General features: G+C 41.4%; 1 protein-coding gene across 6 annotated transcripts in view; it reads right to left on the reverse strand.

The window, feature by feature from the left end:
* The window catches only part of Rab3-GEF (Rab3 GDP-GTP exchange factor), a 128,515-nt gene that overhangs the window by 78,753 nt on the left and 34,037 nt on the right, over positions 1 to 15,725 (reverse strand). For 5 of the 6 annotated variants that reach the window (XR_012827381.1, XM_075689545.1, XM_075689548.1 and 2 more), the window contains exons 8-14: positions 12,236 to 12,394; positions 10,951 to 11,017; positions 8,814 to 8,957; positions 6,646 to 6,750; positions 3,954 to 4,137; positions 2,220 to 2,283; positions 996 to 1,244 (exon numbers count right to left, since the gene is read on the reverse strand). Coding sequence is in view for 5 of the 6 variants with exons in the window: in XM_075689545.1 (XP_075545660.1) it covers positions 996 to 1,244; positions 2,220 to 2,283; positions 3,954 to 4,137; positions 6,646 to 6,750; positions 8,814 to 8,957; positions 10,951 to 11,017; positions 12,236 to 12,394 (972 nt within the window). In the remaining variant the exon portion in view is untranslated. The remainder of the gene's footprint in view (positions 1 to 995; positions 1,245 to 2,219; positions 2,284 to 3,953; positions 4,138 to 6,645; positions 6,751 to 8,813; positions 8,958 to 10,950; positions 11,018 to 12,235; positions 12,395 to 15,725) is intronic. The other variant, XM_075689544.1, reaches the window with a different exon arrangement.

Below are 15,725 nucleotides of genomic sequence, written 5' to 3' on the forward strand. Positions count from 1 at the left end.
AAAAAAATTTGCAATATGGAAATACAGCTTTTGCAGAACCCTCGTACACAACCTAACAAATTAATGTAAGATATAAAATGACATATTGATTAAAACTTCTTTCTGGGCAAGTTGGTGCATACTCGACATAAAAATTGTTACAGCACAAACACATGCAACCACAAAGTATCAAGGCTAACATTGGCTTTGGTTTTTCCGTAGATGTACAAGACCTGTTTTATTCTGTGCCTCAAAATCAACTTTCGTTGGCTGTTAGAGAATGCGTAGAAGAAAACGGCAAAATGTCATTCCAGAATTCAACAGGCTTGTCAGTAGATAATTTTATATTGTTATTACAGTTTTACATGAAATCTACTTTTATTGTTTATGATAAACTGCCTTTTTTGCAGTGCAACAGTATCTGCATTGGGTCCTGCGTGGTTCCAATTCTTTGTGATATTTTTTTATCAAAAGCAGATAAACTTTAATAACAGCGCTTGTGTCCCGTCCTTGATACTTTGTGGTTGCATGTGTTTGCGCTGTAACAATTTTTATGGCATATTGAATTTGTCCGCTTTCAATGATCTTAAGGATGCCGCTTACAGAACCGCTATATCTGTGCCTGATGCAGGGCTATTAATTTGTAAACTTCATGCTTCTATTTTTCTTTGTCAAACTTCCTAATTTTTGAAAATTCTCGTAACAAAACTCAGGCTCTAAATCGTAATTCTGCTTCCAACAGTCACTAGAATTTAACTTTCTCTCTGAAATGCAACACATTTCATTAAAATCGGTCCAGGGGTTATGTCAGAAAAATGTTTTTGCGTTTTACGTGTATTTGAATAGGCCATGTTGAAGTTCGGCTCGATCCAAAGCTTCCTCTTAAGCTCTGCAACTAAGCTGCTCTGTTACTATCCATAATGGTGGGCATGAAGAAGCACATTCCCGCATTTTCTTGTGCCTCTCTGCAGTTAAGTCTATGTCGACAACGCCTAGCAAAGCCCTGCGATAATTACCTGGGAAGACAGGCCTGCCCGGTTCAGCACGCCTCCCAGGCCTCCGAGAGGTGGGGCACTGCGGGGGGTGCCACTTCCACCACTGGTCGTGTCAGGCGGTGTGCTGAGACCGCTGCTCAGGCTGCCCCCTGGACTGCGTCCAGATCGCACTGTCGAAGGCGTCGGGGGCTCCCCCTCAGCAGAGGCGTCCCCGCCACCCAAACCGGCAGTGCTCCCACCAATTCCACTGGTCTCTGGCCTCACCTCCTGCTGTTATGGTAAGGTAAGAGATTGAGTGACTTCCTTTTTCTCCAAGCTGAGGCTAAGGGGAACTGTAACACTTGTTGAACGCTGTAAGCGGAGCTATCTGATCACTGGCTGACACAAAGATAAGCGTCTGCATGCTTTACTGTGCACAACAAAACCTACAATTTTGTCCAGATAAAACATGTCCCTGCTTCTAAAAGGATGCAGCATATGGAAACAAAGAGACAGGGAAACCCTAATGACACAGACAACACTTGAATATTATTGTCTGGTTCCTTATCTCAGTTGCTGCATGTACTTTTTCGGCAATGAATATGCCAAAACCACCAATATTAATAGTCAAATGCAGATTTGTCAAGAGCGTTTCTAGAAATCCAAATACAGCATGGCATTAAATTCTTGCTTTTTGCTGCAATGGCAAAACATCACAGCAGACAGAACAAAGTGTGTGCCGGCAAAGTGTGTGCATTAAAGGGTGCATGTAAAGCACTGTTTGCTCTGTCTAAAGTTTTCATATTTATCTGCTTGTCGAGGAGGCTCTTGGTACGTACTATGTGCAATGCGCAAGTACTTCGCTAAATTAGGGTATAAAATAACCTCGTTAAATCATGAAGAGAAATGCATGGTTTTCAATGGGGCAGCGATTGACAAATGAAAAAAATGTGTTACTTCGAGAATTTCATTAAATTGAGGTTTGTTATGTCGAGGTTCGATTGTATAGCCTCTTGTCATATATAAGCGTTTCCACTAAATAAATATTCAGCTGTGAGTACAGCGCATGTCCAGTACTTTTTCTACATCTTTGCTGTCCAGGTTAAGTGACACTGTCCAGCCATAATTGTGAATCTAAACCAACTTGCCCACCTTTTAGACATTCTGTAAAGCATGATTCGGTGCCTCTCTGATTACTTTCTAACCAGGAAGGAGAAAATATAAAAGCAGAGTAAAACTTGACTAAGGAAAGGAAGGTAATGTTACCTTAGCATCTGCCTTGGGTGCCTCAAATGCATCTCCAGGATCTCCTTGAGGTTGACCTGTTGGGCTAAAGGAATAATAGGGGAAGGTTACACATGTCATCCTCACACAAAAAACCCTTTAAGTATTGGTGTGATGACTGAATGCTGCTCACATATATACACTGAAACCTTGTTATAACAAAATGGGATATAACAAAGTAATTTACCCTTAAAATTGCCGTAGAGATCTATGTATTTAGAACCTCATTTTAACGATGTAGAATTATCCTGCCAATGGATATAACAAACTAGATTCATTTAAAAAAACGTACCTGACTGTTGTGCACCGAGTATATTGCTTTCCACGACGTTTGAAACTAGTTTGCCGTGGCTGTTCAACCCTTCCGTGTCCACGCTTCGAATATACTATCAACCAACACCGATCTCTCTAACCACTGTGTGTAGATGTGTACAAGGAGCAGCTCACTATTGCACTTCTCCACTGACCTTTCTCTTACTGCGAGTTGCCGGGCAGCTGGTCGTGGCCTCGAAAATTTCCCTGGTGTCCTCTCAGAGGCCACGCCTAGCTGCGCATGCCTGCCTGTGTGAGCGCTGCCACACTGCGTGGCTACCCACGGCACTGTGAAAGGTAAGTACATTCCCTTCTCTTTTTCTGTGTGGCGCGCCACACAAGCAGGTGCAGATGGGTGTGGCCTCCAAGATCTCCCTGGCGCAATCACAGAGGTCATGCCCAGGCCTCGCCTAGCTGTGCAACTACGCGCAGTGGTCCTACATTTAAGTTATCACTTCTATTTCTCTTGTGGAATGCCACGTGGGCTGATAGCTGGGCTTGGCCTTTGAGATCGCATTGGAAATGCGAGATTGCAATTGCACAGCACTGAAGATTCTTTTGTTTTCTTAACACTTCATCGCACATGTAATCGTATAGCAGTTCCACAGGCCGCAAAGCCGTCTTATTTCCATGTTTGCAATTGTGCACCTCGTTCGGCACATATTGCAATAAAGGGCAATAATGGAATAATGAAGTAACGGATATAATGAAATTTCAGGCTTCTGCTTCAACTTTGTTATAATGAGGTTCGAGAGTACTACTTAATGGCAGTTAACTTTCAAATGGAGAGCTTGAAGAACCATCCATTTCTGGTGTCCGCAATATCAAAGGCTTCAATAAAGCCTCGTCCTTTTAAGGTTGAATGGCATGGTCGAGATGGAGCCACGTGCATCCAATAGGCATATATGTTGCACCCAAATCATTACTTTTCTTGTGTTGCTTAAAAATCAGTCTTACAGCGCAACAGTGGCATGCATCAATTTGGAGTGGGACAGGGACAATCAATGGGAGTTTTCTCATTATTTTTTTGAAGTTTATTTTTTTACTGCATAAGTACACTGATGTATACAAAGCAGTGGGGATGGCAGGATAAAAGCTGCATAATGGTAGCTTGATTAGTCCCACCTACCCGTGAACAACAGGCAGCAACATGGCAACATATTCGCTGTACATATCTGTGGCAAGGTTAATATATATGTCACTGTTTAGCTAATATCATCAACACAACAGCAATTTAGGCTCACACATAATTTGTTTCAGCACCTATTCACCCTCCTCTGGCATTGAAACTTCCATATAATTTGAAATAATGAATTCACATTTTTTTCGATAAATTCACTGCTGAGAACTATTGCATTTAGCAAAGAGGTGAACTTCAGTGCACTCCATGAGAGCAGCACTCACCTGGACAGCGAAGAGCTTGGAGAGGAGGAAGACACAGAGCCATGCACAGAGTTCTCTGAGTCAGTACGTCTCAAGTTCTGCTGGTTTGTGCCTGGAAGCTGCAGTGTCTTAGGAGGGTTGAATGCAGCCATGTAGTCTGCACGATTGAGTATTGCTGCTGATACCTCTTCCATATGAGCTCCACCTGTGGAAAACGCACAAAGAAACTAATGAGGACATTAAAGAAAAGTTTCAGTTTTGCCTGAAGTGCAAGGCAGCAGCAATGGCAGCTGGTACATCATTATTAGCAGTAGCACATGCTTTGTTCCACACAGTATCATTTACGGTAGCACACTTTGATGAACAATATGCTCTATAGGACAAACAGCCTCAATGACAGAAACAACAGCAAAAGAAGCAACAGTGAGAGCTGACACTGGCAGTAAGACTTGCTCTATTCTGCACAGTATCACTTACAGTGGCACACGAAGAACTTTCTTTCACTTCCTGTCAGAGGAATTGCTTAAAACTTGTGCACTGTAGCCTCCACAGCAAACAGTGCCACATGAGGCAATGCTGCTCTTGGTCTATTCACTTCAACAAGAGGTTGGCTAGAGCTTCAATTTGGTTCCAGGTTTGGTATTGGCTGCAGCGCACTCTTTTTTTCAATAGTATATATTACTAAAATATACATCTATGGCATGTCGACGTGATCACTACATTGGAGCTACAATGACAATGACCTATGGTAATCGTGAAGCAAATGGTCATCGATAGCAGAGCAAAAATATCTCCTAAGCTCCCTTTACCAATTGAGCCTAGTCAGCCAATAGAGCATCATGGATGCACAGAAGTGGCACTGCCCCAAACACAGCTGGACACTTTCTATAGCAGCTATTGCTATAAAAAGTTATCTGCGTGCGTTAGGTAGCTTTCTATCATTGCATAACTAATCACGAGGTGCCTTGAAGTGCAAAAAACTCGAGCAATTTTCTGTGCAAAACGAAAATGGTAACCCTTCTTTCTGCAGAAAGCAAGTGTTCAGTCTCAGGCTGAATATGTAGTAGCCAATAAAAATAAGTCAATAAAAATCCTTAAATAATTATGGCACATTTCCATCTTAACTGCCACCACTATATAACATGCGGCACCCTCTACCTAACTCACACCACTATCTTCAATCTTTCAGGTTGCGTTATATTTCATGCAAGCTCTTTCAGTATTGCTGTAGAGTTAAATAAGTGGTCAGGATATCAAATACATCCTTCATGAAGTCACTTATTCAGGGCATTCACCATATTCTCAATACAGAAGCTCTACTTATAACAAAGAATAAAAAAAAGCACACACTGATACTTCTGCATTCAACGTCTAACAGAAAACTGCATCTCAAGCTGTTGATAGCTTGAGGCTTAAAGGGGTCCTGAACCACTTTTTATCGAAGTGGAAAAAGGCATTTGAAGTCAAAATAGGCTATTTCTGAAGTACTTTGCTGCAAAAAGTACTTGAATGCGTTCAGCAGAAGCAGAGTTATTGGCAATCAAACATGACCTCTGCGGTGCTTCCCCTTCAATGCCTTGCACTGCAAAGGCTATGGCAGAGTGGGGCATGCCCACAATGCTCCACCTTCTAAATGTCACCATGGCACAAAGTTCAAATTTCATTTTGGATGCTAAAGTTGATGCCACGACTTCAGATTTTGGTGCCTATGATGCTCTAAATGCAAACCAAATGCAGTCGTTTTCAGCGAGCCGCAGTGCGTTTAGCCAGTGGACTCGTGGCAGCACCCCTCGGCGGCCGCGGTATCTACGCTACGTAGCAGACCGCAGCTACCAATAGCAGCGGCATTCTCCTCTGGACGCTTTATTATGAAATAAAGCGTCCAGAGGAGAATGAGGAGCAGGCTTCTGTTGAAAAACAGGACGTTTGAAAGGAAGGCGACTTCGCACTTCACTTGCGATCTCCACGTACCGCGTATGACAGCAAAACTTGGCTGAGATGTTTCCAGCAGCATATGCTACTCGCAGACTATGTTATTTCACCAAGGTCAAGGGGTGGTTCAGGGCCCCTTTAGAAGAGTAAGAACGTATATTTTCAAAGTTGTACAAGCTCTACCACATGCTTTTCACACATAAAAGGAAGATACTTAGCAATTGTAAAGTTTGGGAAACACTTACAAGACATTTGATTTTGATACTAAAGTTTGTCCCAAAATACTGCCCTGGCGTCATTGACATTATCCTGATGTTATGACACACAGAAAAATTTGCTGCCGATGTTGCGCAGTAGTGAGGCTAGGCACAATGCCATTGCTCATAAGAGACCAGACAATGGCACTGCACGCGTGTCTTCTGGCTGTGCTCGCATGTGGCTACTGTAGCAATTGAAGAAAAAAAGAGCGCGCCAACGTATTGTGACATTGTGAAACAATCAAGCTCTAGGATACCGAAACCATAACTGGTTCATAGAAACAAGTATTGCACCAAATTATTTAGGACATTCCGATGCTTGCCAGTACTTTTCTTCAGGGTTTAGAGAGCTTGGACGTTCATATATAGCAAAAAAATTGACAATCTTAAACTTTATGCCAGTTACTTGATCAAAATTTCTAGCAGTTGTAGAAGCCACTCAAACAGAGTCAGAGAGCTCTATGTAAAAATGAGACAGCATAGCTAGTGTTAACGGGAAGGAAAATGACCGAAGTGTCACTCACCAAAGTGATCCCCATTGAATTCCACCATATCACAGACAAAGTCGCTTAAGGAAGAGTAGGAGGAGCTCGTGCTGCTGGCATCATCACTTTCGCTGCCACTTTCACCTGAAAATTGAGAACAATGATTTTCTGACACAAGATTTTAAAGCCTACACCTATGCAGAGAAGTTGGTCAATACAATTATCAAAGGAAATAAAGGCGAAAGAAAAAGCATACAAGACACAGTTTAACCTCAACGTGACAAGGTTCACAATCTAGCGAAATAGTCCACTAATAACTTTTTCTTATTCTCCTAAAAGTCAACACACTGTTTTTCTCATCTTAGCTAAGAAATTTTGCGCGGCAGTTTAAGCTCACTAAAAGACCTCATGCATTGCATGTATGTTTTCGTGCTGGTTACCATGCTGTTAGCATCGACTTGCACCTTGTCAGCCCTACCTTCAACCACGTATATTTAGTTGTCCATTAAATTGTAACGGAGGCAGCACACACAGTGTCATGATAAAAAAATTATGGCAGAACTCGTGTCACGATGTCTGTCGACGGTGATGAGATTAGCATTCGAGCAATGTAGCAACACACCGCATTCCTGAAGTCATGCTTATTTATCAATTGTAATGGTCATTCCCAGACTTCCATTGCTTCGACTATGTGCGACATGCTCCAGTAACTCTGCATATGGCCCACTCATTTGCCAATCTTGTTTATGAGTACTGCGCATGACGACTGTATGATGCTGATGCAGTGACGATGACAGAAAGACAAAGAAGGAACAACATTGATGGAACAACAGAGAAAGTATAATGACGATGGCATGACGAGAATGAGACACTGATTCTTAAATTATGATGGTATAACGACTACGGTATGACAATGATGAAATGACAATGACAGCATGACAACGGTAAGAGGACAATGGGATAACAACGATGATGTGACAATGACAGCATGAGAAGAGTCGGATGACAAATCTGGAGCGATGACGATGGCATGACCAGAATGATATGAAGACGACGGTCTGAAGACGACAGATGCATGATAGCGATTGTCTGATGACAGTGCAGTGATGATAACAGCATGATAAGGTGGCATTATTACAATTGACTGATGACAGTATGATTACAATGGGATGAGGAACAACTGACATTGATGGAAAGCCGAAGGAGGTGACGATAACTGCATGACAACAATGGTATGACGACTGTGTGGCAACAATGGCGTGATGACAATATGATGATGAAGTTAAAATTATGACAACGGAATGACCATGACAGCGTCACAACAGCAGTGGGAGAAGGAACGCACGATGATTGCATGACGACAATGACGTGACGATTATGGCATGATGAGTGTCCGATGACAAAGCTGGAATAACGAAAATGTAGCGACCATGATAGCACCACAACCATGAGCATATACCTAGTGGCCCAAGCTATTAGACAACTTCGGCCACAGGGTTTAGTAGAAGGCTTGACGATGGCATGGTGAGAGCCTGATAACGAAGATGGAATGACGACAATTGAATGACCGTGATGGCATCATGATAGCGGTGTGAAAATGAATGCATGATGCATGCATGACGACGATGGCGTGACGACAAGGGCATGGCGAGGGTCGGATGACAAAGTCAGAACGACGATGATGGAATGACCATGCCGGCACCAAGGCCACGAGCACTTATCTAGTAGCCCAAGCTGGTAGACAACTTGTGTCACTGGATCAGCCTAAGAGGATGGATGGATGGACGGACAGGCAGACCAACAAATGGGTGGATGGATCGATGGGTGGGTGCATGGGTGGGTGGGCAGGTGGATGGATGAGTAGATGGATAGATACTCAAGATGCTTGAAGCAGGCAAAGAATGCGAATCGCATTAAAGGTGTCCCCTGCTACTTTAAAGCACAATTCTAGACATTCCAACTAATGTATTAGACGTGTCACCAAAATTTCCGTATCATGCATACTGCCCCAAGGATTCCTGTGCCCCGACTTCCATTCCACAAGCATGCAAATTCCCCTAAAGCATTCCCCACATAAAGAAAGAAAATACATTACCTAAGCTACCCATGCAACACATTATCAATATGCATGTCCTGTTATTCAACATACACAAGTAATAGCAGATCCTCCAAGAAAACAGCGCTTCAGAAAGATTATGAACACTCACCCGTGCTTGTTTCGTCGGCTTGACCTATGGAAGCCATGTCGATGTTGAGCGTGCAATTTTCCGACCACACCTCGAACTGAATGGGTTCTAACTGGTGGCTGTACCACTTTGCCTTATCCCCTATCACGGCAGGGTCAAACACACCTGTGAATGTATCGTAAAGAAAGGCAACTATTAACTGATGCTCCAAGGCCAGAGTGTTAGTATATTAATGTCAATAAAGCCTTGCTTGTGTACACAGCTTTTACAGTCTGCATCAAAATGTTTACAGACTGCGGGATTTGAGAGAAAGTCAACTATTTATGCTGTGTGGTTTATTTAGATGTTTAGCTTGTACTACTACAGTAAATCCTGGCTATGACAAAGTTGAAAGGGGAGCCAAAATTACTTTGTTATAATGAGGTTTAACTCTACATGCAAACAACATAGCATTACATGGTTTTAGTAACTATGGTTACTCAGAAACTGCTCGGAAATATGTTTTCCTAGGTCCCACAGTCTGTGAACTATTGACATCGACTACATCAGCAGCCAGCTGGCAATAAGAGACAACTTTTGTGTCTGTCACCCCCATGAACAGCAAACACCATAATATGGGGCTAAACCGTACAAGGTAAATTCACTTGTAGTCCATTATGTTCTGTTCATGAGGCTCCCAACTTTAGGACAGGTTTGCACATGTTACCAAGTTGTTTGCCATGGTTACTGACCTGCTTGGAAAGAGTGGCAGTAACCATAAGTTTATTCAGTCAGGTTACCCCACAAATGACCCATAGAAGCAATGCAAACACAGTTGGTAGACCATGACTGTGGTGTTAGCAAAATTATGAGAAGAACAGTAATGCTAGACAAGACAGACACATTGAAAGGGTAACGACCATGAGCCCTTTTTTATGTCTGCCTTTCTATTTGTGCATCTTGTTTAGCACTAATTCCCCTCAACAGTTGTGCAAGACCAATTAGACCAACAGTGTAGTTCTTCTTTCATTCAATTATTTCAGCATTCCATATAATAAATTACTTTATTGCACAGCAGAAGCTGCAAGGCCTGCTTCTACACAAGTTATGTCGTGATATTTTTGTTACATATCATGCTTCTACAAAGCAAATTGTAAAGTCATGACAAATATTCTGGGAAAAATTTTTCCGTGACTTCTCTTTTGTGACAGTTACCATATTTACTCAATTCTAATGCCTGCTGGATTGTAACGCGCACCTGTTTACTATGACCGAAAAGAAGAAAAGTCCTTTACAGTGCTGCGCAATGAGAGAAATACAGCTTTCTCTCATTTGGAAAAACAAAGATTTACTACCAATGCACTAAAGTTGCAATAAATAAAAAAAGTCGTACTTTCGCACGAAAGGCGAAGCATCGATTGCAACAGCAAAATAGTAGATTGCTACATGAAACGTAAGGATAGTAGTTTTATCGGCCGTATAAGCTTTTAAACATTTGCTGACTAACTTAATTAACAAGCACGGTGTCACACGTGCACAAGCAAACATGAACACGTCTCACTCAGTGACTGCGGAAACCTTTTATCAGAATGCTGGAGTGAGCAAATTGACCTTTGTGCGGCCTCTCACTTCAACTAAGCGACGAGAACAGAGTGCGGTGCGCCTAGACACGTAAACTGTCTCCATCGCAGATTGTTTTCAAGATAGGGGCTGCGCGGCTGTATCTATGCAGCAGCCGCCGGAGTAGAGCGCCTCTCCTGTTTGCACCAGTCCCGCATAAAAGTTTCGAGAACTCCGAACACCCGTTATGTGGCTCGATTTCCGCCCATCTCCGCACACGTGGTCACTTTCCTTTTAATTGTGGCATCATGATGAACACTCGGCGTGACTTTGCAGTCGGCACTTTCATGCTGATAGAGCAAACACAGAAAACATGAAGACGGACAGCGGACACACGTACTACAGCGCATGGAGGAAGCTACAGCAGCTAGGCTCGAAGCACGCACGAGGCAGCCATCTTGAAATTCCGATCGCGATATGGTAACACAGATTTAGGGCCGTACTCGATTCTAATCGTGCACAATTTTTGGGCCTGTTTTATTGGGAAAAAAGTGCGCCTTAGATTTGAGTAAATGTGATACTCTTTTGAACTTAAGCAAAAAAAGAAAAATGTGCCTACCTGTATGTACACGAAGGAAAGCCACATTGGTTGGGCAAAGAGACCACTCAGCATAAAATTCAACAGCCTGAAACAAAACGAAGAAGAAGTTACAGCAATACAACATTTCCTTTCCTGTGCACACTTGATTTCCTTTTTGTATGGCCAAAGCATCATACAATAGAGCTATGCCTGCACATTAAGAGATCAAAATTTTATGCTTACTCTTATGTACTTGGAAACAGTGCTGTAACATGGTTGGAGTAGAGCTCAATTGACATCTTAAGATTAAAATAAAAATAAAAGCAAGGGCAAGAGTTGTTCCATACAAGGCCTTGGACAGCGCAACAACATTCAAACAAGATCCAGCAAACTACAAAGGTATTTTAAAACTGTTCTAGACATACTTACAACATGTTAACTAAGAATGGCATAAAGCCATAGCACTGGTTTGCATTAACCACTCTTGCAGACATGTTGTAATAGACATGCATTCCACCGTTATTGATTCATGCAGGAAAAGGAAGAGAGAACAGTTGTTACAAAAGAATATTTACTACTTCTGCAGTAGCACATCAACGCAGCATACACTATTTCATTACCAGTAGGCACTCGTGTCAAATTTTCTACATATGCTTCAATAGTTTTAAAAGTGATTATGGTAGACTTCATTCAAACGGCTCTTTATTAAAACTAAGAGGAAAAATTTAGCCCCCATAGTGGCTTCAGCTATTATTTTACACAATTATGACAGCATTTCCCAATTATGTCGGACACAAGCAGTCAAATCCCTAGCAGCACCTCTGTACCGGCACAGCACAAATGTATGGCCTAGGTGAAAAGTTCCCAGCCCACTGCGTACATAAACACACTGCCCTTTGGGATTTGTGGCAGGACTTCTGCCATACTTTTGGCAATGTGAAGCTATATGAGAAAAACTCTCATTCTCGATTTTCATAACTCTGGCTTGCTGGGGTATAATACATATCATGCTGTTAAACAGCCCAAAGTCCATTCTTGTGAAACTTGAGTGGCCAGGGAACTTTTGATCGAGGCACAAGATTCGAAATGTGGATCCACCCACTACAAATATTTAAAAGGCTACATAAAAGGCATCCTTAAGTCCTCATTCATTCCATCAGATGACACATGCTAGAGTGCTGATGGGATCAAACTTTCATGTATCATCTTTCATGGATCAAACTTTCATGGGATCAAACTTTCATGCACGCACAGAACATGCAGGGAGCTCAAAGTGTGCCAAGAATAAAGCAACCCACTGGGTCAAACGAAAGGTAGGGCTCACCTGCGTCCTAACAAACTTGCGCAAAAAATGAGACTGCTTTGTACGTGAGTGCAAAAAGGTGTTCACTTGGAAGGCAACAACGGGACGAGGGTAGAGGCGTAGTGTCCGCGTGTGTTCCATGAAGTGTGCGAGAACTCCCACAGAATTGAAGAAGCGCACCTGTATGAGAGGAGGCAGAGCATCAGCAAACAAATTCAAGTTCATGTTCTTTAATTAATCACATGAAGCTAAGTACATTGGATATGGTATAAAGGTGGGGCCCTATAACTCTCGCGGGAGTTGTGAAGGGGGCTCCTATGTTATATGCTGTTATATAAACACGAACGTTTGAGGAAAAAAAAAAAGCAATGTATGAGACAGTACAAATATGGTACATACTCATTGAGCAAGTGACCCGAGCATAAAAGAGCGAAGGTTAGTTTTGTAGTTGATAAATGACTATTGTGCTGTTGGATCTGTTGGTAGTTTGTTCCAGAGCTGCAATGCTTCATAATTGATGATTCATAATTAATGCAAGATTTTGAAACAGTGTTTTGAGGTGACTGATCATAATGGGTATGTGGTATTTTCACAATTTTTACAGAAGGACATATTATAATTTTATGCATGATTTTGTAAAGCAGAACGAGAACGTGGTAATCAATGCAATGTTTCATGGGTAGTATATGAAGTAATGGGTATGCAAATGTGATTCAGTCCGATCTTTTGATTCATCTTAAAACTTTTTGTGCGCAAACAAACAGGGACGAAGAATAGGGGCAACACAAGGATGAGCGCTTTCGAACAACTGGTTTTATTTTTGAAGAACTGCCTGCTTAAATACCCACAGATCTGCGCGATCCAGTCAACAGAGCAAGCCTATAGCGCATATGATACCCGCAGATCTGCGCGATCAAGTCAAAAGAGCACGTCAATATTAAATATAACACTTGTGATAAAAAGACGTGGACAAAAGCCACCCGGTCAAACTAAAAACAGCAAGGTGCATAAAACAACTACTTACAATAAAGTGCGTTAAAGATGTGATGATAGAAGCGAATTTTCTTTATCTAACAATGAAACAGAAGGATGGCTGATGCATCTTTCTTTTTGTTTTTCAATCCAGTGTGTTTCCACGATTTCCCTAGTGGTTTGATTCCTATGCCTATACAAAATGTCTGTGCTAGTAAGACAAGGGGAGCAATCATGTTCTTGGCAATGCATTGCCAAATTCGCACTAGGGCGACCTTTCAGACTAGACAAGTGCTCCCTTAACCTCGTGTTAATGCATCTCGCAGTCTGCCCTACGTACACATGACCACACGTCATAGGAATCTGATAAATTGGTTCTTGCACGGATGTTTAACACTACATTCTTTCTTTACATCATCCTTACTTTCGAACTTCTTTTTAACCTTAGAACACATACTACCTATTTTGTTTTTTGCCGAAAATACCACTTTTACTGCATAACTACCAGCCACCTTTTTAAGTCTGTGTGAAAGGCCGTGCACATACGGAATCACTGAAACCTTGGAAGCTACATCCTTCTGCCTTTGATTCTGTGTGCATTGTCCTTTATCCTTTTTAAGTTCTTTCATTAGCACAACCCTTGCCTGTATATACGTTTCACCACAGAATCCTACATGTGTATTCTCTAAATAAAAATGCAGAAGTTCAAGAAAAGATTCAACGGCCATGCCGCACGTATTGCGGAATGACACCTCGTCATTCTCATTTGTTATGCAATCTTTAACACTGCACATTAGGGGCCCATGCGGTAAGGAATAGTAAAGGTCTTGAACATCTATGCTGAATCCCCAGCTGCAGCTTGTACTATCTGATGCCAGACAATTCACAAAGCCTTCAGAGTTTTTCAATAAGTACGGATCCTGCACTTCTAGCTTGCGTCACGTGTAAAGAACTCAAAAGGAATGAAATTGGAGATATTTTTCACGGCAAAAACCCACAAGCAAGAAATTCCGTTTAGGCCAATTGTGTCCGAGCGAGGGTGTTGGCAAGTTCTGGTTGCGGAGTTCCTGCAAGTTCCTGCTTCTTATAGATGATTATTGAAGTTTCATAGATATGTTTATGCCACTTTAGTTGACTGTCGAGGTAGATACCTAAAAATTTCATCTCGCTAACCCTTTGTAAAGGAGAGTTGTTGAAGTTTAATGATTTAGTACTCATTAGTTGGGTGTTTTTTGTAGCAAAAATGATATAGTTACTTTCCTTTCTGTTTGCCAGAAGAGGGTTAGATTGAAGCCAGTTAGCTAGATTTAGCCAGACATCATTGCTTTTTTTGTAAATATCTGTTTCCATACCACCTATCAGGAAAATATTGGTATCATCTGCGTATAAAATGCAGCCTGTTGAGAGATAATCGGGTAAATCGTTGATGTATGCCAGAAAAAGAAAGGGGCCTAATATAGATTCCTGGGGAATTCCACTGTTACGTTATCATTTGGGATGATGACGTATTGTTAACCACTACTTACTGCTGCCGGTTTTTCACATATGTGCTAATTAGGCTTGCTGGTGCTCTCTGAATACCATACTTTTCAAGTTTTTTAGTAATATGTCGTGGTTCACACAATTTAAAGCCTTGGCTAGGTCCATGAAGATACCCATGGTTAATAATTTTCTTTCTAAGTTTATTTTCGTTTTTTCCACAATGTTAATTAATGCTGCCTCAGTGGACTTTCTTTTTATATATTCGTATTACTCTTTAGCATAAACGTGCACCGTGAAAAATGTATCTAGTCGGGCTAGCACTATTTTCTCAAAAACCTTAGAAAATGGAGACAATATGGATATTGGTTGGTAATTGGACGTATTCATCTTATCCCCTTTCTTAAACACTGGTACAACCTTGGAAATATTTAGTAGCATTGGGAACGACCCTGAAACAAACATTTCATTAATGACATATAAAAGGGGTTTGTATAAAATACTCAGTGTTTCAGTAGTGATACAGATACCATGTCTAGACTGGTTGATGAAGTATTTCTTAAAGAGAGGATTATGTTGTTGACCTTATGAGGGTCAGTAGGCTTAAGAAAGAGAGAACTTGAAAGATTAGTTGTTGCGATTGTGTCTGTATGCAAGTTATTTACAATTAAATTATTGGTCAATGTAGTGAGTAAGCGTTGAAGCTTTCAGCAATAATAGAAGGATCACTTACTATCACGTCATTTACTGAGATTCCACATATACTGTTTGTGTTGCATGTGTTTAGGGCAGTATTTATCACTTTTGAATCACTATGTGCTAGTTTAATTTTAGCGTGAAAATAATTTCGCTTAGAAACTGTGATTAGGCTTTCAAGCTTTCTCTTGTATGTCCTATACTTGTTTTCTAAAGTGACTTTGTGTAGTTCTTGCTTTAGTTTCCTATACATGTTATTTTTGTGATGTGTTGACTTTAGAATATTGGCAGTTAGCCATGGTTATTGCTTTGTGTTTCTCCTGGATACTCTTGAAACACATTCACCTAGTTTTTTACATCTATT

The sequence above is a fragment of the Dermacentor variabilis genome, chromosome 4 (genome assembly GCF_050947875.1).
Source record: "Dermacentor variabilis isolate Ectoservices chromosome 4, ASM5094787v1, whole genome shotgun sequence".
NCBI classification, from domain to species: Eukaryota; Metazoa; Arthropoda; class Arachnida; order Ixodida; family Ixodidae; genus Dermacentor; species Dermacentor variabilis.